The 26,085-nt window shown below is 41.1% G+C and overlaps 1 protein-coding gene across 4 annotated transcripts in view; it reads right to left on the reverse strand.

The window, feature by feature from the left end:
• Nucleotides 1-26,085, reverse strand: part of macf1a (microtubule actin crosslinking factor 1a) — a 322,097-nt gene that overhangs the window by 132,242 nt on the left and 163,770 nt on the right. For all 4 annotated transcript variants that reach the window (XM_074612659.1, XM_074612658.1, XM_074612656.1 and 1 more), the window contains 16 exons: nt 19,074-19,240; nt 18,541-18,653; nt 16,869-16,975; nt 16,246-16,365; nt 15,326-15,421; nt 14,213-14,340; nt 13,932-14,025; nt 13,235-13,389; nt 11,825-12,128; nt 9,036-9,164; nt 8,834-8,911; nt 7,424-7,585; nt 7,050-7,154; nt 5,851-5,946; nt 5,572-5,697; nt 1,009-1,161 (listed from right to left, as the gene is read on the reverse strand). In XM_074612659.1, the coding sequence (XP_074468760.1) occupies nt 1,009-1,161; nt 5,572-5,697; nt 5,851-5,946; nt 7,050-7,154; nt 7,424-7,585; nt 8,834-8,911; nt 9,036-9,164; nt 11,825-12,128; nt 13,235-13,389; nt 13,932-14,025; nt 14,213-14,340; nt 15,326-15,421; nt 16,246-16,365; nt 16,869-16,975; nt 18,541-18,653; nt 19,074-19,240 (2,133 nt within the window). The remainder of the gene's footprint in view (nt 1-1,008; nt 1,162-5,571; nt 5,698-5,850; nt 5,947-7,049; nt 7,155-7,423; nt 7,586-8,833; nt 8,912-9,035; nt 9,165-11,824; nt 12,129-13,234; nt 13,390-13,931; nt 14,026-14,212; nt 14,341-15,325; nt 15,422-16,245; nt 16,366-16,868; nt 16,976-18,540; nt 18,654-19,073; nt 19,241-26,085) is intronic.

Genomic DNA, 26,085 nt, shown 5'->3' on the forward strand with positions numbered 1-26,085 from the left:
GTTACGATGTATATGATATCTTGTATATTACTTTGAGGTTTACAAATCATTTGGTAATCATGAACAAATACTTAATATTGTATATACAATGTTATGATGTGTGCAACAATTTATAATTTATAAAGTACAGTCTAGACCTGCTCTATGTGAAAAGCGTCTTCTGTTATGATTTGATGCTATATCAAAAAAAATTGAATTGAACAATAAACTGTTAAAATAACAAATTATAGCATTATTATTATTATTATATAATAATAATTATTATTATTATTATTATTAATAATAATAATAATAATAATAATAATGAGTTAACATTATTATCATTTGGTTGTTTGTTAACAGTAAAATAACTAAACTAAATTTTATTAACTATAATTTTTTTTTTTTATTAATAATAATAATAATAATAATAATAATAATAATAGTGTTACCAGATCATCTATTGTGACAACTATTCAGAGATAAATTCTGGATCATAATCATTACGATTATTCAGCCTCCAAATGAAGCGCTGCTATTTGTACTTGCCAGTTAAAATGAAGAGAAAACAGTTGGCGCAGTTAGAAAAGAAATCCACTGCTGTAGTGTGGACCACCTGGGCTGAGAAAAAGAGTTTGTGTAGACGTACTCATCAGTCAAAAGACACAAAAAACAAACTCAATTTCACAGCATGGAGGAAGGAGCTAAAATAGAACAGCCACAAAGTGGATGTGGAACGGGGGCTTGGAGAGGAAGTGCAGGGCAAAGAGGAGGCGGTTGGTGGTGAGGGTTAAAACAATAGAGTGGGTGAGGTCAGTGGTGAGCTAGTACTGGTCACAACCTGGTCCTGGAAGTCAAAGGGGTTCCTCGTATATAAACCTTCAGTAACAGGTATCTGACAGCTAAGATGGGAAAAAGCAAGACTGGCTTATTTTAGCATAACTACAGTTTTTTAGGTTTTCAGTATCAGAAACTTACAGTAACTAAAACATGCACACCCACATGTTGATACAAGACGGGTCCCCATACCTCTATCTGTCTGTAATCGCAGATGGCTTTGATGGGTGTTGTTGCTCCCAGGGTGCTCTCTGCGTTGCGGGGGCGAAGCTGCACCACCGTCTTGGCCCGGCCCACCAGGCTCGCCACCGTACTCCGGTACTCGATCAGCTGCTCCTTCTCCTCCTACAGGACAGGACAGGGGAAATCATTAGAACTGTCCATCACTTCATGTGGTAGTTAGTCACACACAGTTACAATGATTCATTTTACCCATCCTCTTCATCTGCTCTGTAGGCCGTCCATCATTTTGTGAGACAGTCACTGTTTAATCCATCAAGGCATTTCACAAAATGGAATTACTAACTCACGGTTGTATTCCTCTGCCAACCAATCAAGTTGTAGTTAACATCCTACGTCACGACCAAAATGTCACCACTTCACCATTTTATCCAGCTAGACGTGTATGAAATTGTCATAATTAGCATATGAATTATTGAGTTATGGCCAAAAACGTGTTTTGTGTGGTCACAGTGACCGTTGACCTTTGACCACCAAAATCGTATCAGTTCATCCCTGAGTCCAGGTGGATGTTTGTGCCAAATTTGAAGAAATCCCCTCCAGGCGTTCCTGAGATGTCACCTTCACGAGAATGGGACGGACGGACGTAAGTACATACGTATGGACGACCCAAAAACATAATGCCTTCTGCCATGGCTTTCGTCAGCACAGAGGCATAAAAAAGCACAAATGTCAACCTCACGGTGGCACTAGAAGTCAGGGGATCGTCAGTCATTAGGCGTCGTACACATACCGCGTTTTTTGTACCCTCAAATCCATTGTTGTCAATGTAGACGCGTGGAAGGCGCGCTCGAGCATGAGAGCGACGGTGTCGCGGAAGGCAAGCGTTCCCAAGCGCCTATTTTTCAGGGTGGGGCGGCTGCGCACCGAGATAAAAAAATAGTTCAACATTTGAAACGCGGCGGCGCGCATCGCATGTCATGTGACGAGGAACGACCAATCACAGCCGGCGGATATCTTTTCTTTCTTCCGTAAATATCAGTACTAAGGTCAATATATGGAGGAGAAGTTAATCATTTTAGGGCAGGGCTACCCGGAGCTTTACCACCGGTCTCACGGACTATTTTACTGGCTTCACCCTTTCAGTCAGAGGACGTCAAAAACATCCAGTTGAAAGGTCAGCAAGACTGAAGATGACAAGTCAAACAGTAAAGCTACTGTGAGGGGTTTACACTGCTGGGAATGCATTTCTTTGTTTTTAAGGTTCCATATTGTAAAAAGATTTTCATGTCTTTTATGTTATAAAGCAGGTTTAAGTGATATATAAATACTGTGAAAGTATCAAAACACTCAATATACGGAGAAATACACACAGCCCGTATTCAGAAATTGTGCGATTGAAACAATCCGTAAGGATTTCTGTCCATTTGTGATGTCACAAATATACAATATATAGATCATTTCACAGTTTTAAACGTAAACATTCTAAATGTGTCCCAGTTTGTTTCCTGTTGCAGTGGATGTAAATGACATCAGCTGACAGGAAGTAAACATGGACCCAAACTGTTGCCTAGCAACGCAATTCTGTTGCAATTCCATTGCAATTCCATTGAAATGCACTAAAACGGAGCGTTTCAGACAGTGTGAATACAAGTATTCAAGCAGACAGTATGAGGAAAATAAAGTTGTTTTTTTTACATTAAAGCATGTAAACATGTTTGAACCTGAAAATGAGCACGATATGGGACCTTTAACGGAGTTTAGTCTAGTCGACATTGGTTTCCTGCTAAATAACTGCAACTTCATCATCATTGTCATCACAACACGCAGGTTTTAGTTGCTTAGTAACGGCTGGTGCGACAGGAGCGCAACCTCAAAAGCACCTTGTTTTCCACGCGGTTTAGCTGTGTACAGCTTTATCCTCTGGGGACCATGAATGACTGTACCACCTTTCATGAAAAACCATCCCATAGTTGTTGAGATATTTCGATCTGGACCAAAGTGGTAAGTTGACTGACATTGCCATCCCTGATTAAACATAACACTGTATATCTTTCAACACATGAAGCCAACGTTTCCTGTTTAGAATATAATGCAACTCCTACAAATGATGTTTAGCCTATTAGCACGTAGCCCCTGAGATGGATGGACTTCCTGGCTCAGCTGCTCGTGTTAACTTGGGCGCTAACCATTAAACATTTAAAATGTGTGCTCTTCACCCTGAAGGCTAGAATTACATTGAATTTCTGTCTCGCCCCCCAGCAGAGAGAGTCATTAAGGGTTCATTACAAAGAGACACAAACAGGTAAAGAAACAGAGAGGTACAGACAGAGAGAGATGAACTGAGGGAGAGGTGGAGACAGAGTGAGATAGAAAGAGGGAAGCTAAGGGCTGTAAATAACATTACACTTCCAAAATGAATTTCACAGTGAGATGGCGGTCGCTGCAGTCAGCACTTCTATAACAAGTCAAATGACAAGCTAGGAAGAAACAATTAATACATAAATTAAAATGTGGAGGCATGAAGAGTCCCACATTAATTACCTCCACAAGATCAACAACCATCACCATGACAACAATTTAATTATCAGAGAAGCTTTACAAAGAACCCAAAGTGAAAGTCAATAGTTCGTTTCATTGCAACATCGGCCCCCAGCAGTATAATATTAATATGTTCTCTGGCCAATGAAATGCTGAGTCAGTTTAGGCGTGATGACCCCGTTATTACATTTAGGGAATGTTTGTATTCCATCTATATTCAGTAACAGTAAGAGCTTATGAAATCTAACCATATATAAAGAAGTCATTTAACAAAAAGAAACATAAGAGAGTGCAAACAAAACAGACAATGAAATAAGTCTCATGAGAACCTTAATATCTGCATGAAAAGGCTGATTTAATATATCCTCTCCTCAGTTATTAGGAATCAAACAAAAAGGTTCAGCTGTTTGTTTTCTGGAGTGTGATTCAGAAGCAGTCTTTAGGATCAGCTTCAATCTCCCAGTGAGAGATATGGAGCACAGCAAACTGGAAACTGATCAACATGCACGCACAAACAGACACAAACACACGTAGATGTAAACACCGTTAGATAGCATGTGAATATATAGACACGTACAGTATGTAACGGTGCTGGCTGCTGCACACAGGGCTGTGAAAAGAGCAGCTGTTTGTGACACACGCCTCTTTACTGAGAGGATATGCTCACTGCTCTGGCCTATGGAGCGATGCCCACACTAACTCTGCCATCTGCTTCAAGTCAGAGGTGTGTGTGTGTGTGTGTGTGTGTGTGTGTGTGTGTGTGTGTGTGTGTGTGTGTAAGGAAGGTGTGTTAAGTTAGGTGTGAAGATAGTCTCACAAATGTGCCACAGGGGGGATGATTCAGCGAAGGCGCTCTCTAACAGATTACTTCTCCCTGTCATGTGGCCCCGAGGCACAGCACAACGATCAGGAGGACACTGTCTGCCAACCCTTCAGCTACTGTTGGGCTCTGTTGCTCCTGTGCTCTGTATGCATACATGTTTAAATAGTTACATAATACGGCCATATCATAAATTCAAGCCTCTGTCCGGGATTATTTTGCATTTGTCACGTGTAGGTTTGTGCTCTGTGCACACAAGACAGCATGGCTTCTAAACCTGAAGGAACACAGTAAGCTGGGATAAAAATATGACTCAACATCCAGCAATTATCTATGTCTATAGTAGAGCTGTCAAAATTAACGCGTTAAAGCAACTTTCTTTTAACGTAACTTGCGAATTTTAGGTTGTAGCGGGCTCAGTTTTAGAGCTAGAGTGAAGATACTGGCATCATATGAAGCTAGAATACCTAAGGAATCCATCGGCACCACTGGTTTGGCCATTTTCAAAGGGGTCCCTTGACCTCTGACCTCCAGATGTGTGAATGTAAATGGGTTCTATGGGTACCCACGAGTCTCCCCTTTACAGACATGCCCACTTTATGATAATCACATGCAGTTTGGGGCAAGTCATAGTCAAGTCAGCACACTGACACACTGACAGCTGTTGTTGCCTGTTGGGCTGCAGTTCACCATATTATGATTGGAGCATATTGTTTTATGCTAAATGCAGTACCTCCAAATCTCCATTTACGGTACATTTTGAACAGATAAAAAATGTGTGATTAATTTGTGATTAATCACGATTAAATATTTGAATCGATTGGCAGTCCTAATATATATACTGTATGTATGTTCGGGTAACAGTATCCGCAGTACATACAGAGGAAATGAGAATCTTTTAATTTGGAAGGAAAGGCCTTTCCTGGGTTGTTTGTACTGAAATAAAAACTTCTGTCTGCTATTGAGTATCTTCACTACAGATACAAGTTAAGTGCCTTGCTCAAGGGGCAGTGTCACTATTGAAGAAGTGCCTTCTATTCAGCATTTCTAGTTGGTTTAAGGAGAGTGGTACCTTCATTTACTGCAGGTAGTTCAGATCAAATATCTGAGGCATAAGAAAGTTATAAAATGCTGTATATGAAATATTAATTGGTGATATGATTTTTTTCTGTAGCGTTGAGAACTGGAGCTAAAAACTGGAGGAGGATAGATACCATTGAGTCCTGCAGGAGGTCTTCCAGTTTGCTCAATCTGCTGTTCTTGTCACAGGTGTACTGTCTCTTGATGGTTTCCTGGAGCTGGCGCAGGTACGACTCACAGTCCCGAGCGTCGCTCATAAACTGACACGAGAGAAAGGAATAAAAACATTAGATTGAAAAAATATAGTGAAATTGCAATATCTTAACTATATGTCTCGCAGATTCATTTATATTTTTAACTGTCAGTTTGAAAACTGCTCATGAGCAAAACTACAGCGGTACTCGTTGCCTCACCTGGAAGTATGCCGTGTTATCTTTGAGATGCTGCTCCACACACACACAGAGCTGGTTCACCCACTGCCACTGAGTCTGCAGGGCTGCGCTGTAAGCCTGAGAACATGCACAGAGACGTTGATCAGCTCAGATAGACTCAGTCTTTTAAGGCAGCTCCTGAAACTTCTGACTTTCAGCACAAATTTTATGGCCTGTAATCCTTTTCAACTGTGCAAGAAGACGCAGTGACAAAGAATAAGCAGTATGAACATGTAACCAGTAAGTCATCAGTATGGATATTCAACTATTTTGCACCATCATACAGTAGTCTTAATTTAACCCTTGTGCCTCACTTTAAAAAACGTTGCTCTGGTGACCCCGACCGACTCTACTGTCTTTCAGAGGCTCTAGCAGGTTTTAGGGCTAGAGTGAAGCTACAGATATCATATGAAACTAGAAAACCTAAGGAATCTATTGGATTCATGTCGGGAAGGAGGCAAAATAACGCTCCCAACTTGGGCTAAATTTTAGCGAAGAAAAACTGGCGTGGTCATTTTCAAAGGGGTCCCTTGACCTCTGACGTCAAGATATGTGAATGTAAATGGGTTCTATGGGTACCCATGAGTCTCCCCTTTACAGACATGCCCACTTTATGATAATCAAATGTGTTATTTTCGCCTATTCTAAAATGATGTGTTTGTATATTTCTGCATACTGGGGTCCCTAAACAGTCTTGAATTACATAAGTTGGGTATCACTGTAAAGCTGAGACTCTTGTGGATCCAAAGAGCCCAACTGTATTCATGTGTGATGATGAGCTGCACCTCTAATTAATCTTCAGGTTCTCAGCTTTCAGATGATGTACACCACTTCTATGTGACATCTACTGCTGACCTTCTATCTCCCCCTAAATACCCCCTGTACCCCCCCAAATAAGACAAAGACAGGTCTATTGTGGGTCTCAGAGGGTTAACAGAAATAGAATAGAAATTCGTGCTGTTTGCCAAAAAGGTTTACAAAAGGTCACAATTTACTTTGTGCCCTTTTGAATCTAATTTACATCTTCAAAAATGCAACAAAACAAAATATCATGAAGTGCACAGTCGAGTGAAAAAAAGAGCATTTTAACAAAAGCATTTGGGGTTGAAGTGTTCCAACAAATGAGTCACAGAGGATCTTTAAAGGTCATTCAGTTGAACTGAATCAAGTCATAGATTCACCTCCACAGTCTGTTTGGCTGGATGGTTCTCCAGACACAGGCGGGTTGCTGTTTCCTGGAGCGACCGCATCACATCTTGTTTTTCATCCAGCTCTAACCTCGTTTCCTGTAAACAGAACAGGAAGAGACGGACGGTACAGTAGATTACAGGTTTTTTATGGCACTGGCCTGATGTAAAAATAGTGTTGGTGTGCATGTAAACACTACTGATATACTGTATGTGGAAAACAGATTTGGACATAATTGCATTCTGTAGAATATGTGAAGGGACGTATGCCTCTTGTTTTTATTTCAGTAAAGATCTTGCAGAGGTTTGTGGTCCATAGTTTGTGTTCTCCGACTCGACAGAAAGGTTTCAACCCCCCCTCCACTCACGCTGTATAATTCTCTCTTGGCATTCATGCCGGCGTTGTTGTCGCTCCAGTCGTAGGCGATCTCCTCTTCCTCCCTCTCGTTGAGCCAGATCAGCTCCTCGGTGCAGTGCAACACAAATGCGTGCAGGCTCTCCAAGCTCCGCAGGCGCCATGACGAATGTTCCTATGGCAACCGCACAAACAAACATCATCATCGTCATGCTAATCAGCTGTGCAGAGTAATAAAAATGAAAAAAGCATCCTCTATTCTCTGGTTGTTTGGATTATACTGTTGGTTTTGGTACATTTACAGGGACTTTAGAATAAAGCAAGGTGAAGACAACATTTTTGTCTGTAGTGTCTCACCGAAAGTACAAATGTGTCGTCTGAATTTGAATTATGGGCATTTATTGAACCATTTCTATAGGGCTGCCCCCTCTTAGTCGACTAATCGGTGGTTTTGGTCTTAGTCGACTAAGATTTCTTAAGTCGATTAGTCATTTTGAATGTTTTTTTCATGCTTAAGGACTAATTTCCAAGAAAAGAAAATAAGGCGAAAAGCATCTCTGGTAAACACTTAAAGTGGTGTTTTTGTATGATTCTTTGTGGAGAAACTCAGTTTTACATATCTGTCCATTAAATAACTAATCAATCAGACTAAGAATTTCTTGGGTCGAGGACAGCCTTACTTTTTTATATGAGCTTTTATAACAAGAATACCAAATTCATCTTTTAAGACGCATTATTCCATAACTTGTCATTTTCTGAATTCCTGCAGCGCATATAGATTGTTTTGTGATATTGCTTGCAGTTATGGAAATCACTAATATGACTACTCCTCTACTTGTATTAGGTCATATTATGATTTAAGTTGCTCCGTTAAATCAATGATCACGTACACACAAAACTGAGTAGAGAACGTAAGAGATCTCTAGAGTGAATATTTAACAAAAGAGAACCAAAGAATTAATAACACACGTAAAACCAAAAATATATTAAGAGACAAGAATAGAAGTAAGAGGGGACAAAGAAACTAAAAGAGAGAAAGGGGGGGGAGAGCAGATGCAGATTTGAGTGTTCTTAGCATGAGAGTCCTGTCATGGTTTAATGGGATTAACTGAGGGAGGGTGTGAACTGGGAAACAAAGAAGTAGGGATGTCACGAGAACCGATACTATCAGGGTCCGAAATTAACAAGAGAGTATGTGTGTGCGTGTGCAGCCTCTGCTGTTTTCTTACAGTCATTGAGCTATACCGGCGGAATAAAGCCTCATTTTTCTTTTTCTTTTTTTTACCGTGGTATCGAATTGGATTTCGAGAATCGTGGAAATTCACTGGTATTGGTATATCGACTACTAGATTTCTGGTATCGTGACATCCTTACAAAGAAGTGTGTTACAACACATAACCACAGTCATTTATGTGAGACTGACCAGTAGTTTGCAGTATTGGTGCTCCAGCTTGGCCAGGGTTTCAGAGTAACTGCTCTTGTAGTTTGGAGATACTCTAGCCTGAAGGAGAAGACAGAAAAGCATTGTTATAAACAGCCCAAAGATCTCTGTGTACATGTAGAAGTGATGTGTGTGTGTGTGTGTGTGTGTGTGTGTGTGTGTGTGTGTGTGTGTGTGTGTGTACCTCATAGCTGCGGGCCTCCTGCAGGCTACTCATTAGCTCTTCCACTGCAGTGTGTATGGTGTTGTGCTCTTGGAGGTTGTTTTCTACAGAGGGGAGGTCTGCGCCCCATTCAGCGCGCTCCATAAGCTCCTGAAACACAAACATCAACTAACTACTGAACATCTTTATCCCACTGGAAACCATCGATTTCCTTCAACATCCTATGGCAACACTTTCTATATCTATAATGCATTAAACATACTTATAATGCCTTATAAGGGTGTACATGCTTTATAACAATAATCATAACACATTAAGTATTTTATAACGACTTATAAGGTCGAGTATCATAAGATTTCATAATTGCTGCTCACTCAGACATTTTTTTCTGCATGGAATATTATATAATTCCCATAGTTGTAATACATTATGATCTTTTTATAATGTATTATAATCTCTGTTATAATGCATTATAATGTGATTATAAGTCACTCTGAGTGGTCGTGTGAAAAAATATGAAATCTATGCGAGAACACCACACAAAACATTGTAAAATGTATTTTCACTTTACTTAAAGAAAACAATGAGCACTTAGAGTGACTTAATATCTCATTACAATGCTTTATAACAGTGACTATAATGAATTATCAAAAAATGATAATGTGTTACGACTAGGGTCTGAAATTAACTTTTTTCACTTCCTGCCACTGTGGCAGGTAAGTATTTTTCTTTGTCTGCCACTCAGAAATTTGATCTGCCACTTTTGAAATCTCTGCACTAAAGGAAGGAATAACATTTTAGATCTGATGTCATTCAATGTTCCATATATTTTACACAAAAAAGATTATATACACGGTAAATTACAGTGTTTGAATTACACTGTGGAGGGAGGGTACTGTACACAGTACAGTACTGTACTTTGTTATCGTCATCTATAGTGGTTATTTGCATAAAAACACACAATTCTAATGATTTTGATTATTTAAATATTTGCTTTGATTAAAAACAATCTTGGTGGGCGCCTGGTTAGCTCAGTTGGTAGAGCGGGCGCCCATGTAACAGGCCTCAGTCCTGACCGCGGTGGCCTGGGTTCGAATCCGGCCTGTGGCCCTTTCCGCATCCACTCTCTCTCTCTCCCCCTTTTCCAAGACTCTATCCACTGTCAATAAAAATGGTAAAAATGCCCCCAAAAATAACTTAAAAAAAAAAAAATCTTGGCAAGCTGCTTAGAGCTAGTGTTATGAAGTTAAACAGGTCATAATTCTCTCTCTAATATCTATTTTATATTGATGTGAAAACTTCTCCTTCAAACAACTGGATTTATTCAAGTTTCTCACCAAAAACTTAATTTTTACGAGATTACATTTGAACACATCATGATAACCTTGTAATTTACCTTCACCCAATAGTTAATTTATCCAATCAGGACTGTGCTGCCCACCGGCTGATAACAGCTAACGTTACTAACTCTCCTCCTGTTGATTTCAACCCTGATTTGTCGTTCACAGTGTTGCATTATCAGGGAAAAATAGGATGCATCCCCTCAGGTTTAGTAGTGCCACATTGTTTAGAGCTTTTTCTTTTCTCTCCAAAGTGTCTCTGGTCCCAAACAAACTGAAACATGATACAGCGTGCGTATGCGTCATTGTGCAGCGTAACTGACGGAAAGCATCAATAAGAGGAATCGATAGTCACGGAGACATGAGATGCCAAGAAAGCAGACAACCACAGTTCTCTATTCACATCACTAGCGTTTTCCCTGCCTGCCAAAGTGGCGGATGTCCTGATGATTTCACCCGCCACTGTCAACAATTTACCCGCATTTGGTGGGTGGCAGGCGTTAATTTCAGACCCTGTTTACGACTATGGGAATTAAAATACACTATGACCCTTGCAAAAAAGAAAAATGTCAGTGAGTGACCAGCTATTATCAAGTCTTATGATACTTGACCTTATAAGTCATTATAACATGCTTTATATTGTGTTATGATAATTGTTATAAAGCATTATCAATATTTATGATTGTGTATAACTATAATTACACAGTGCTATAAACAGGTATAATGCATTTTATTAACCGGCTTTGTTGAATACTCGATTCTGATTGGTGAATCACGGCATTCTACAGTCTGTTATTTCTTTATAACAGACCATTGCTATGTATAACAGACCGTTGCTATGGGCGCAGCTCTAATGTTGAACTCTGGCGGACTGTTTTTGAGTCAAATTATTGATCTCTTAAGTAAGTAGCCGTGTAATAAGTGGGATAATGTACAGTTAGTGTGACATTGGTGTGAAATAAACGTGCCGCATCGCCCTGTCGGAGTTTATTTCACAACAATGACCGGCTCGCTGTACATTATCCCTTACAGTACATAAGTATGTTTATAATACATTATAGACATGGGCGTCATAAAAAGTGTTACCCAAAATTTTAACCCCCTGTACTTGATTGTTTCAGTTGAATGCGTTTAGATTTGATTTTGTTATGGTAAGATTAATGCTTAATATTAATATTTTCCTGTGATTAATATTTTGTACAGGTTCTAAGATCCACTTCATTGCATGCAATATACTTTTTAAATGTGTCTTAGGGATGGAGCAAAGGTTCCTGCTTCTCAAATGTGAGGATTTGTTGCTTTTCTGTTTTATATCATTGTAAACTGACTATGTTTTTGACAAATTGTAATGGACATTTTTTTCACTATTTCTTGACATTTCGTAGACTAAATAGAATAATCAAGAAAATAATCAATAATGAAATGTAATCGCTACTTGCATCCCTAAATACAGCTGCTACAGTGACTGACCTGCGTCTCCTCCACCCAGCCGAGCAGCTCGTAGATGAACCTCAGGCTCCCTTCGTCCTCTGATGACGACATGGCCACCAGCTGGGAGCGAGCCGTGGGTCGCCGTAGGAGCGCGGCGCCGACTGCGCCCACTGCCCCCACGGCTCCCAGCAGTGTCTGCCCCAGCGTCAGGCTGCTGTCTGTGGCTCTGAGGCTGGGGTGCTCTGGCCCGGTGGTGCCCAGGTTCTGGGAGAAGTGGCCTTTCCTGTAGACGCTGGAGCACTGCAGGCGGAGGGAGACCAGCTCCTCTTGAAGGCAAGACACTCTGGTGATGGGAGACAAAAACACAGCGTTACTTACATTTATTCCTTTCCCTGAGTTGATTCGTCTAACAGGTACAGTGATTTCATACAGTGACCCTCCCTTACAGTCTCCTACCTTAGAGCCAGGAATGCATTCAAATCAACTGCCTTAAACACACAATATGTCATTATCTAGGGGTCTCTCAATCAAAACAAAAGACGGAGTTCGTGAAGCAGCGTGGGATCCTGGGAGTTGTTGTCTTCACCACCATTGCCGTCATTGCAGTCAGCTTCTCCCGGTTAGGATCCCTAAGAGATAATTATCCGCAAAGGTCTCCTCCTCTCCAAAATAAACGGCCCGGTGAGTAAAACCAGCAAAAACACTGAACTAGCAGTTTCACGTTAAAAATCTGTTTCTCCGACGCTGTTCGGCGGACACAGGACGTCCCACGAGGGCTGCTAGCCCCCTTAATATATATTTAAAAACGACCGAGATCTAATAAGTGTGTCGTAAAAATGTGGCAGAGCATTTTGGCACATTTTTCTTGGGCGCTCCCCACATAATCAGCTGTGCTGCTCATCCCACAAATGCATGATCCTTACAAGTTGGACATCATTGTGAAGGTAAATAAACAGGCTTTCCAACCATGTAAAATATAATGACCATTAGCATTGTAACAACAGAGAAATAATCCACCAAACACAAGTTTCCGAGTTTTTTTCCCCCAGTTTATAAATGACATGAAAATCTCACTTTTAACAATATGGGACCTTTAAAGGGAATCACATTTTTTCAAAATGCCGATTTCATTAAGTGTCATAACTGCAGTCTAAAACTCAGGGAGAGGCATGCCGATGAGCCACAAAATGATGTTTGGCTTTCATCCTTTATTGTCACCACTGATTTACATCAGAGCACCTTTATGCACTTGATGAACAGCAGCAGATAGAACACATTAACTGCAGCAGATGATTATAGGATTTGATGGCAACTTGTTGACCCATAATGAAGTATAATGAGCTGTTGGTATTTGAGGTAATTGTCTACATTATACTAATTAATTTCACAAGGACCACTTTGATAGAGTTGAACCCACCAATTTGAGTAAACTAAGCCGGTCAGACTCACCTGAACACCAGCTGCTCCACCTGGTAGTACTTCTCATCTCGGAGGACTTTAAGCTCCTGGTTGAGTTGTCTGATCAGAGACTCGCAGTCCTGCAGGTAGCAGGCCAGCTCTCTCTCACACTGCACCGCCTCGCCGCACTCAACTCGAGACATGTCCTGGATACAACGGAGGCATGCTTTGATGAGCTTTTTGCTTTTATTTATTTGCTAACTCGGCTCATGTGTTAAGTTCTGCTCTTTAGTGCTGCCTAGCTGTAGATTAGAAAAGTAGAAGCAAATACAAGCAGGATTACTTTAATAATAATAAAACAATATAGCAAATGAGGGCTATAATACCATAACTATTTGAACAGAGTTGAAAGATTCTCTTCCATAGGTCTGATGAATGGTCAAAAAGATAAAGATGAGAGTGACAAAGAAGAAAGAACTGTACAATTTACAGTTTTTTAAGTTTAAGTTTATAACCACACAGTAACAGACAGAAGAGAGACTGTGTTTGCAGAAAGCAGGGGGAAATGGTGAGGAAATATTTATTGTCCTGGAAGACACTTACTTTAACAGCTTGTACACATTAACACATTGTAAATTACTACGCCAAATTACCCAACATTCACCTAACGTGAACCCGACGACCCTGCATGTGTGTGTGTGAGAAAGAAAATTAAGAGGATGTAAGATATGAGAGGTTGAGTACTCACAGCCTGGAGTGTGTTTTTAGCGAGGGTGAGTTTCTCCTCACAGTCCAGAGCCATGTTCTGGATCTTATTAGCCCTCTGAAGCAGCAGCTCTAGCCTGGAAACACACACACACACACACACACACATATAGAGGTTAAAGGGGCAGGTCCCTGAAAATCACACTTGATGAGAAATTGAACTCAAGGAGTTGCATCAGCGTTTTTTTTTTGTTTTATTTATTTAATTGCATGCATCCTGCTATGCATCCTGCTGAAGTAGATGTCTGAACGGTGTGTGTGTACCTCTCCACAGCCGGCCGTAGAGCCTTTTCTCTCTCCAGCATCTCCAGGATGAGTTTGCCCCACTCCTCCTCCAGGTCATTGGGATGGAGGCCCTGAGGAAGCTTAATACGGCCGAACTCTATCCAAACCTGGACACACACACACACACACACACACACACACACACACACACACACACACACACACACACACACACACACACACACACACACAGTCAGTATATACTTAACATCCCATGATCCTTCAGTGCAAGTGTACACCATAGACAGGGCAGTGGCATGGGGTAGTGGTTTGAGCCTAAAGAAGCGAGCTCGGGACCGGAAGGTCGCCGGTTCAATCCCCTGCACCGGTAGGATAAATCTGGTTGGGGAAAGTGAAAAGCAGCGCTTGCCCCTTCCTCATTACCACCACTGATGCAAGGCACTTAACACCAACTGCTCCAGTGGAGCTGCTCAGTGACCAGTAGATCAGACTGTGGTTGTACTGCGCAGCTTCCAGGTGTGAATGTGTAACTGTGTGGATGTGTGTAACTGTGTGATTCCTTCACAGTATTTATATATCACTTAAACTTGCTTTATAATATAAAAGGCATGGAAATCTCTTTTTTTACAATATGGGACCTTTAAGGCACTTCAGCATTGGCTTCACTTCTCAGAACCGAAAGGTTGCCCCTCGGTGAACACACACCCTAAAACACTCAGACACTAAATTAAAAGCTTCCATTACATCAGAGCCAAATTTAGGAGCGATCATAAGTCACACCACAGAGTGTACCGACGCTGGTACAATCAGCTGAGTGAGAATAAAGGAGGAACTATTATCAACTATCATGTGCTTGTGTTCAACAAAACAATCTGCAGCATTGATAACAGCAGAACGGTGGAAAGGACTTTGCTTCAGGAGACAGACGTATGACTGAACTCACACAAACACACTCATAGCAAAAGTCTCTGTCCCTGTGTCTCTCGTTGACATACTCCCTAATCCCCCCTGAGCGGAACCCCATGATGCACAATCAGCTCTGCACATGGTGCCAAATGTTGGTCACTTTTCCCTCCATCTCTACACTCTGTTCTCTTTCAGCCCTCATTCATGTTCTTGCTTCATTCTTACCTCCAGCAGTTTGTAGAGGTGTTCGATGTGACCTTTCTCGACCTCCTTCGCGGGGATCTCCGTCTCTTTAAAATGGACGTACTCGTTGTAAAGTGCCTGAAGGAGTAGGAGGAAGATGGAAGTTACTGATGAGCACTATGAAGGCAATATTACTGGCTTTATTTAAGGTCAAACACAAGTCAATGGGTGGTCATTAGCCAGTTTCTCAACAATCATCTCAAGCTGCGTAATTGACTGCTGAATTTATCCTCCCTCCTTCTTCTCTCCTAGTCTTTAGACATCACGTAAACCATTATGTCGCCCTGAGCAGTATCCTTTTTAACCTTACTGTTCTCTTCCTTTTTCAACACCATGCCTCTCTTTCAATGACACCTTCTGGCTCACCTGACACCTCTGTCTACTGTCGTCCATTTTATTATACACCACCCCTCCCCTCCCTCTTTCCCATTATTTGTTCTCTCAAGGTTTTACAGAAATTGCTAGTCAGCTCCCTTCCTTCCTAGCTGCATGTTGGTAGGACTGAAGAGAAAAGCTGAGAAAATATACAGTATACAGAGAGTTTGTTCTCATCGTAACCAAATGCATTTGCAAATATGTTGCTTTTGAACAGCCAAGATAATAAACCTACATCTTTAGCTCATGAATTATTGTTTGCAAGGCTTGGTGGTAAATTCTTGCTGTTTTAAAGCTGCAGTCGGTCACTTTGTGCAAATATGATAAAAAAACTTGTTTTTATAAAACTGTCACTGGAATGAGTCTGGGTGAGTGGGTGAGTGTCTTCCCTCAGGCTTTATCTTCTCTGTCTCTGTGCTTACTTGAACACAAACTCTAACACCGATTTAACAAAGAAGTGACAGGAAGCTGCATGCATAAGATGAAAAATAAAGGTCACAAAAGAAAAACTCATCTTGGGTGCTCACCTTGAGTTCCACAGGGTTTTGAGGGAAGTTCTTGTTGGCCATGAGGGCCGTATGCTGGCGGCTCCACTGGAGCAGAGAGGAGAACCTGGACTGGTACTCCGACCAGCGCTGCTCCACCTCCTGATGAGGGAATAGACAGAGAGGGAGAGATGCGAGCAGTGAGAAATCCTACATTACAAATTCACACATTGTGAACTGCCCTCTATGGAAACAGGCTTAATTTTTACAACAAGTAATTTACTATTCAATTAACGGCATCATTATTTGAAATTTCCGGGTCGTTACTCAAAATGCCACACACTCGACTAGGAGCAAATAACATGGGAATTACATATTTCCACTGAGAACATATATATTAAAAAGTATTTTAAAAATGAACACGAAATGGAGCTACAATGGTGAATAAAGATATGAACTGTAGTACATACATGTTAGAATTGCCCTGAAACTGAACTAATTACAGGCTTTGAAGTGCAAACACAGCAATGTGAAGTATCATTATTGAGAATGCACTTAATAGCAGAAGAGAATATGATTCAATAATCATCTAGAATGAGTTCAAACGTATAAATTGTTGCACGGTAACAGTGGGGGGTATATGGGTGGAACAGAATGTGACTTGCCTGTGCGGCGATGCCCTCTCCTCCCTCGGGGATTTTGGGGAAGGCATCATAGATGGAGGAGACGTAGGTGATGACCGACTTCTCATCTGGTGATGGAACATCAACGTCTGAGGAGAAAGATGGAATATTAAAAAAACTGCAACAACAAAAAAAAAACTTAGAAAGATTGGTGTTTATCACATTATATCAGTTAGAGGAAATCATGACGTTGGAATTTTAGGGTTTCCAAATCACCTTTTGAAACCTAATTTGATGGATAAAATATCAAACTCTAACAACTACAAAATAAGCATAACCATAAAATATTAAGAACTAGGCAAATGTTTGTCAACAACATAGATTAAAGGAGCGAAAGTTCCACAAAAACAGACCTTTACCAGAAGTAAATTTAAAAGAAATATTGAGATGTGACAACGACTCAACATTCAAACTACTAGAAATCACATCATGCAGGTATTTTTCTGTGACCAGTTTGGATGTAGCACCAATATTTTACAGCAACACGGAGCAATACCATGAGTGACAATAGGTAAAGTAATATCAATCAAACATTAAACAGTAACCGACACTTCCAGCTGGTGACTCGAGTTTATATCAGACAAAATGTCTCTGCTAACAGGAAATTAAAAGCCCATGGCAACAGATTTTAAAGATGCTTATGTAAAAAAAATAATAACAATAAAAACAAATAACGCATCAATTCAAGAGCCATAAACATATTGGCATTCATCAGTCAGTTATTATGGCAGGCTGGCTGGTTCGTTTGTTGGCATGCTTCCAAAACAAAAGCTGGAAACAAACAAGACAGAAAAATCTTGTTGTTGATTTTTTCTGCAGTTTCAGGGCTCCTGTCACATTTTACTCACTGTGGCCTCATTTTTCACTGCAATATGTACGTCCTGCCCTCTATGGAAACAGCACAATCATGGCTAGATATAAATCTAAAATGTATTTTGTGCAGTATAACACAGTTATAATTCCATGAATCATAAAAAAATATTGGATAATTTATTTTATAAAAATTGGAAAAATGAAATTTATATATACACAACATTTTTCCAAGTGCCCACACGTGTTACCAATATTGATGCTATAGATATTGAACTACTTTTAACAACCTCTACTCACAACCTTTCTCCTCCTCTCCTCTCTCCTTTGCCTGCAGTTCAGTCCAAGTTTCACTGATTTTTTGTCACGTGACTGTCGGTCTCGGGCCGAGTCATTCATAGCTTCCTGGTTGCGCTGAGGAGCGCAGAATTTCATGTTTTTTTTCCAATATCTGGTTACTGCAAACAGTTCATTTTTGGAAAATTTTGAATGAGATGTAGAATAAAGTGATTTTGATGAAATATCACTTAGCTTAGATTTGGTTATTTTTCCTGACGGAAATGTCCTCCAAAGGACTGTTAGAAATCTCACAATGTTTTCTGTTTCTACAGTTTCTGACTATGTGGAAAGGTGTAATTTTGTGGCCGATTTTTTAAAGAAAACATGTCTTTCAAACCCGCTTGTAGGGGTCAGAGGGTTGAACCTTTTGTTAAGAGCCTCTGGATGAACCAGAAAAAGCTCAGTTACCACAATGTGAAGTTTTCTAAATAAAGTCAGCTCTGTTCCACGGAGAACGAGCAGAGAGTCAGTTGGTCAGTTTGTTCATTCAGATCAACGGTCTCACCCTCAGCGTCCAGCAGACTGGTCACCCCTAGCGACTCGGCGATCTCGAAGGCCTGCTCGAGGTTCTCCCGGTTACTCTGCCGCGACAACACCTCCATGTCGATCAGGTCTGGCCTGGAGATCACACACAGATGGGACGTGTTAGTGGACTTTATGCATGTGTCTGTGTGTCCTGCCTCTAATAGGTTCTATCTGTTAAACAAGGTTGTGTGTCGTGTTAAATGCCTACGGTGCCTTCAGAAAGTATTGAACACCTTTGATTTTTCATGTATTTTAGTGAATTCAAAGCAGTTTACAACGAATTATCAAAACATATATTTATGCATGTAACTATCTGCAAAATGAATGTCTGAAATATATATTTTTAAAAAGGTGTTAAACTCCCCTGAATCATACACATTTTTCAGTGTATGTACGTTTAAGGATTTTCTCCATCTCAAACAGTTTAACTTGAAAAATGTTGAATTCAGACTTTACAACCACTAACTACTTAAAAAAGAAAAGGTGATGCTATGGTGCTGTTCATCCTCTAACCTGTATCTGTGCAGCAGAGCGTTGAACATGCGTCCGTCGCTCCAGGATGAGGTGAAGTTGACACAGCGGAGGCCTGGGTAGCCTTCTATCGCCTGCTGGCTCCATAATAACAGCTTCTCTTTGGCTGTGAGGTCGCCTGACTCGCCGCTCACGTAGATCTCTGAGATCTGGAGGGAACAGACAGAGAGACAGAGCAGGGTTTATTATTGGGATTCAAGCAGAAATATCATCATAAACACATAATGCTCAGAAAAAGATCTCTGTTGAGTTGTGTTGCCAAATGAAACGAACCGAGTTGCAAGTCCTGACTCGATTTTGCAGAATCAATCAGGAATTCAGCATATGCTTTCAAAATCTTGCTGCATAATATATAATGTTCTATCTTGAGGCATCTCCACACCAGTCACCATGGCGATATACAGCAGACAAAAATCGGCTTTTTAAGCCGCAATGAGTCGGCAGAAACTACCGACTGCTGTGGATATATGAGAGGAGAGGTTTGAGTCACTTTGATTCATCTCCCTTCAAACTCCTCATTCATCTTCATGATGATCGATAACCCTCAGAGAGTGTGTGTGTGTGTGTGTGTGTGTGTGAGAGAGTGTGTGTCTGGATGAAACTCATGTATTTATATATTAATGTAACAGTTTTTTTCCCCAATTTCCTTACACCATCATCTACAGTCTAGCCTGCTCATTAGCCAGTGTATTCCCCTCCCACCCACCCAACACTTTGCGTCCTCTCCTTCATCTCCTACTGTCTCGTGCCCCCCCACACCCATCACCCCCAACCTTGATCTGTCTCTTCAGTTTGTCACGTTCTTTCATCTGCTCTGCCTCAGATGCTGATCAATCTGCTCAGCCTTCTCACCCGTTCCCCCTTTGTTTCCCACTGATGTTATATTAACTACCAGAGAGGGGGGGTCACAGGATCCCATATGTGAAACGTGATATTGTCTCAGCCATGGACTTGGGATACCCACTAGCCGTTAAAAAAGTGCCACAAATTCTTTTGATTTTGCATTATCAATCAGTTTCTAGGAGTAGGATTTTCCCTGTTCTTTTCTTATTTTTAGGTAATGCTTCATAATTCTTAGGGCTTTTCAAAACATGTCAGACAAGCTGCCAATCTCACTTTATAGATATTCACCTTTAATTGTTTAAACTTTCTGGCTTGTACTATATGATGGTGCTGCACTATTTGACCCAGGACACAAATAAACATGAACAACAGATGACCTTTAGTAGATGATGGCGTGAGACAGCTCCTGAAAGCACCTTCAAACTGCAGTCGGTAACTTTGAGCAAATATGAAGAAAAGATATATTTTATAAACTGTCACTATATCCTGACAGTAGTACATGACACAGATATTGGTTGTTTTCCTTTGTGCACATTGAAATCTTGCAAATGCCATTAGGAGGAGTAGACATTAGTTAGCTGGCTAGATTGTCTGTGTCTGGAACTGGCTAGTTAGCTAGCTAGCTTGTCCGGAGATTGACTAACTAGCTAGCTAACGTGTGCTCTCCTCCCGGTGAAGTAGTCTCCTAGTGGTGAGGAGTGAGGCAGAGGGACCGTGAGGCAGAGGGACCGTGAGGCAGAGGGACCGTGAGGCAGAGGGACCGTGACCCAGCGCTGTCCTCTGTTGGGCTCATTTTCTGTAGCCTGGTGGAATTAGCAAGGTAGCTAGCTAACTAGCCAGTCACTATAAAATGTAACAACTTAAAGCGTCATCCTCACACTCTGGTCACAGCATAGGAAAGCACAGTGCTATCACCAGATGAGTCACAACCTTGTTCACCTCATATGTGTGACGTGTTGCGTGACAGCATGGCCTTGCAGCCAATGGCTCATGGCTGCAGTTAGCAGAAGGCTAAATATTAGCAACATTAACTCTCCATCTCTGAAACGTTTCGCCGATATTGTAGCTCGCTAGAGCCTCCAATCACAGTTTGTCATCTCAAACGTATGTGATGTCTCGATTCTGGCACTCAACAACACAGCAAGAGGACATTTTGGATGTGTAACTTTAGCCCACTGCTAGCGTTAGCCTCCAGTCTTTCCTTTGTTTTGCCTCCAGCGAACACCGTGACATCATCATGACGTTGACACGAAAAGGGTCTATAAAAGTTTTATCATATTTGCTCAAAGTTACCGACTGCAACATTAAAGGGGAACGCCACCTAAATGATGAATTCTAATAAGTTATTTCCATGGTCTAGGAAAGATCAGTCAATATTAGTGAACATGAGCTCCTCTCTCTCAAGGCCCGAAACCAGAGAAGTAAGTCTCAACCTGGTGATGTCATAGGGTATAAAGTCTGGAGCTGCTCCATAGACAATGAATGGGAGACCCACAAAATGTTTGTTTTCTCTTTTTTATACCCAAATGAGCTTTATTCTGTCGTAGCGTTCTCAGTTGTGAAACAGAAAATGTTCCCGTTTTCAGGACATTCCCCTGGGTGCTCACAGTGTCATCTAGAACAGCTCTCCCAATTCATCGTCTATGGAGCAGTTAGAAACTTTATACTTGATGACACTCTAGTTTTGGGATTTGGGAGAGAGTTGTTCATGTTTATTAATATTTTTGGACTGTCTTAGACCATAGTAATAACATGTATGAATTTTGTAAATGGGTGTTGTTCCCCTTTAAGGACATAAAGTCCATGTTTGCTAAAGTCCTCAAGTGAAACCAGGCTTCCATGGAGACTGACAGCTACTTCATCTATATGTTGTGCCCACTGAGCTACATGACCACTTTAGCCATTTTCCCCTCTGCGTCTTTCTTCCTTTCAATTAGCTCTCTTTAGGTCCAACTGTCCAGCGGTGACAAAGGCTGAGTGATGTATAATATGCAGTAACTGTCAGTGCTTGGCTGCCGTTATTGTCATCAGTATTCTTCTGTCCTCCCTTCTTCCCTCTCCCTCTGTCTCTGTCTCTCTCTCTCCCTGCTGCTAATATAGAGCAGTATGAAAGTCCAGTGTGTGCCAGGAGACTGCAGCAACAGCCAAAAAAGATGTGGAGGGGGTGGGGGGGGGAGCGATGAAAAAGAGTAGCAAGGCCAGCAATAGAGGAGAGGGGGTGACTTCCAACTGCATACTGTACTGCATAGTTACCAGTTTCACAAAAAAATATTGTTAATCCAAAGAAAAAAGGCCAAAATATCCACATTCATGCACATCCATCCACCAAAAAGTGTACGCTATATCTAGCAGGTTCTATCACTATCTTATTGAGAAAACAAAAGCAAACAAAGATACACAATGGAACTTGTGACTTGAATGGGAATCGACAAAACTAGGATTCTGCTGTGTGCCTTCCTGCAGAGCTCCGTCTCTCTGTATGCATCCACCAGCTCCTTTGCAGAGAACTACAGAGCATCTAATCCTTCATCTGAATATTGATACAGCACTCTGTGTGAAGGCTGCATCTGCACACAGAGCCTACACTCACACTGCAACAGCAAAAGAACTGGCATAGAATATTCTGTACTCAAAGTTCACTTTGAGTTTAGAATATTTTATCACATGTACATGTTCCCACAGTCAAGAATAGAGTTTCTAAATGTACTAAATGTAAATCTATAGGACGCGTTGACACACTGTTAGCCCGAGAGCTATACTGTTTGGTAAGCTAACTACCACTGTCTTATTGTAAACACATCTGGCTAACACACCAGGTAATGCATTTTGTGAAGCTAACAATCTGTGTAGTCATTAGAGCATGTCAACTGAACATCAGCTGCTTTGCTTATTTAGCCTACTGGTTATTCAGCTACAGCCCAAAAACAGCCCAAAAAACAATGGTTTAGTCCAGTGGCTCCCAACCTGGGGTCCTGGCCCCCTTAGACGGGGCACCAAAGATCAAACAGGGTGCGCCAGGACTTGTCTGCTCTGATGTTGTCAACATTTAATTTGCACATGTATCACTAAAATCATAATAACACACTTATTGGATAATTCATACAAAAGTCTGTATATGAAACTATTTAAATAGATGTATTTTTTTGCTACTTAGTAGGCCACATTCTGTTTCAACACAGTATTTGTGCACTTTTGCAGATAAAGATCAGGCTACACTAATATTATTAGTATTATACTATTTGTAGAATTAGATTCCAGTAGTGGCTGCGTATTGTGTCCAACTCGTGTGATCCAAACATTTACTTTCCATAACTCCAAAGGGTTGTTAAGTCCAAAAGTCAAAACTTATTGAAAAAAGATAGATGTAATATTTTTTTTAAATTCACAACATGTTTATGTCTATGAAATATTATGCTTCAAATTATATTTGTTGGCGTTTAGCCTCTAAAAAACAGCATTTTCACTGTGATCGAAAACCTATTTGCTCTCCCGCTTGCGGAGGCACACACCTGTATTAAGGCGTCTAGCAGCAATCTGACACAACCATAAATTACATTTATACAACCACAATAACAAAAAATCCATTTCGGCTCTAACACTAATACTAATTATTCAAATTGAGGAATTTGTTTGAAGATTTGGGGGGGGGGGACTTCAAGAAAATGGGTTGGGAACCACTGGTTTAGTAAAATGAACTGAGTCCTCTGAAGCTCTAACTTGTCATTGTAACTCACTGTACATGTGATCAACTCTGCCTTAAGGGATCATTTACTTTTACTGATGTCATTAATAAGATGTCTCATAACACAACAGATGTCTTACAGTTCTTTCTTCTCCGCCTCCACTGGACCGCCATGATGGTGTCAGTTGTGGAGACATGGTAAACATTAACATGCGTTTATCAAACTCAGTGAAGAAGGCTGCCATTCAGACAAGAAAACAACGCAATAATACTGTACCGTAGGTGTGACCATGAGACATACAAATCTCCACCAAGTATAGTTTACAGTAAGTATAGGCTACACACACAAAAACAGGCACTGGTCACATGACATGCTGGAGTTAACATGCCTCTCACAGATTACAACGCTCTACAACACACAAATCCATACAGCATACATATCACGCAGTGTGCATGTTTGAAGTCCTGGTGTTAAGACTTAACAGTAATCTCTGCTGCTGGGTGTTAGTCTATGTAATGTATATATCCATGAGTTATCTGTGAGCATAGATGTGTACGAGTGTTATAAACAGTGCAGATAGATGTACGAGCGTGCTGCACACAGAGATTTTGTTTGAGGTGGCGGTGCAGCCATGATCTAGTCAGAAGCATCCATGATCCACCCGCAGCCCCCCCCCCCGTGGCTCTGGACCAGCCTTCTTTTAGAAGCATGGCCTCTTTGAAGTTTGTGGGGAGAGGAGGGAGAGCAAGGGATGGTTGGATGGAGGGAGGAGAGAACAACGAGGAGAGAGTGGAGGGTGGACAAGAAGAGAAGGAATGGTTCTACTAGCACTTAAAAGAAAAAGTACCTCTGTACAACCCTGGCTTCAAGTCCTTAAGCAAAAAGGGTGGATGGGTGGATGAAGGATGTATGGACAGATGATGGACGGATAGCGCGAGACACAGTAGGATGGGTGTATGTATAAATTTGAGTGGTGGTAGGAATCCCCTCGAGGCTCGACGAACCAGCCGTCTCGCTGATGAATGCGCATTTCAAATCCCTTTTCATGCAGACGGGGCATCACAAGCACCCACATACAAAGGACAGCTGCACTTTAAACCAAAACACAGAAGCATCCTGACACATCCACCCACCCCTCTCATGACACAGCAACACACAACACAGGACTATTGATTATCGCTTCCCAGTGAAAAACCCTCTTAAGCAGGGATCTCTGTGGATGTACTGTATCAGTGTTTGTTTCTCATGACTCAGCAACTGCTTCAAATGAGACACGTAGCACTAAAACGCGACCTGACATGACGTCTGCTGCTGTATACTGCACAGCCATACAGTACTGCCTTTGTAATGTGGAGATCTGAACAGAACTGTGGCAGCCGTCGTTAAAAAAAAAGTGCCCGTTATGTGCTGTATCACTGCAGTGGCTGCAGCAGCCTTTTCATTTTCAAGGTGAAGGAGGGCTGAAAAACTGTGAGCTAGCATATAAACGCTCTCTTTCTCCCTCTCTCTCTCTAAGATCATTCCTGCAAGTGAGCCCCAAACATTTTTGGCATCAGAAAGCTAAACACATAATCTCTATACAAAGAAGCACTGGGCTGGACTAATAAGCAGCAGTCCACACAGATACAGTATGTGTATTCTTTGCAACACACTGAGCTGCTTTGTCATTTATATTCCACCAGATATCAACAGGAAACAACGAACTTGGTACAGAGTCATGATGAGGCACTGCACCATAGCCATTTTCTCGACTATACAATAGGATTGGGCGATATATTCAAATTTCCCAACCGCTCGCCGTCAGCCCAACAACCAGCACTAAAACATTCAAACTCCACAGAAAGAAAGTAAAACTCACCAAATCTGTCTTGGTTAGTCTTCTCACTGTTCCAACAATCACTAACTCTGGTTTGGTCAAAATAAACTAGGGCTGTCGATCTCAACGCGATAATAACACGTTAACGCTAATTCATTTTAACGCCACTAATTTCTTTAACGCATTAACACAACTTGCCATTTTTAGGTTGTACCAAGCTAGGTTTTAAAGCTAGAGTGAAGATACTGGCATCATAGGAAACTAAAAAACCTGATGAATCCATTGGTACCAACCATGTCATACTAGCTTGTCACAAAGGATTTTGGCGAGGAAAAATTGGCATGGCCATTTTTTCCCTTGACCTCTGACCTCAAGATCAGTGAATGTAAATGGGTTCTATGGGTACCCACGATTCTCCCCTTTACAGACATGCCCACTTTATGATAATCACATGCAGTTTGGGGCAAGTCATAGTCAAGTCAGCACACTGACACACTGACAGCTGTTGTTGCCTGTTGGGCTGCAGTTTGACATGTTATGATTGGAGCATATTGTTTTATGCTAAATGCAGTACCTGTGAGGGTTTCTGGACAATATCTGTCATTGTTTTGTGTTGTTCATTATTTACAATAATAAATATATACATACATTG

The sequence above is a fragment of the Sebastes fasciatus genome, chromosome 17 (genome assembly GCF_043250625.1).
Source record: "Sebastes fasciatus isolate fSebFas1 chromosome 17, fSebFas1.pri, whole genome shotgun sequence".
NCBI classification, from domain to species: Eukaryota; Metazoa; Chordata; class Actinopteri; order Perciformes; family Sebastidae; genus Sebastes; species Sebastes fasciatus.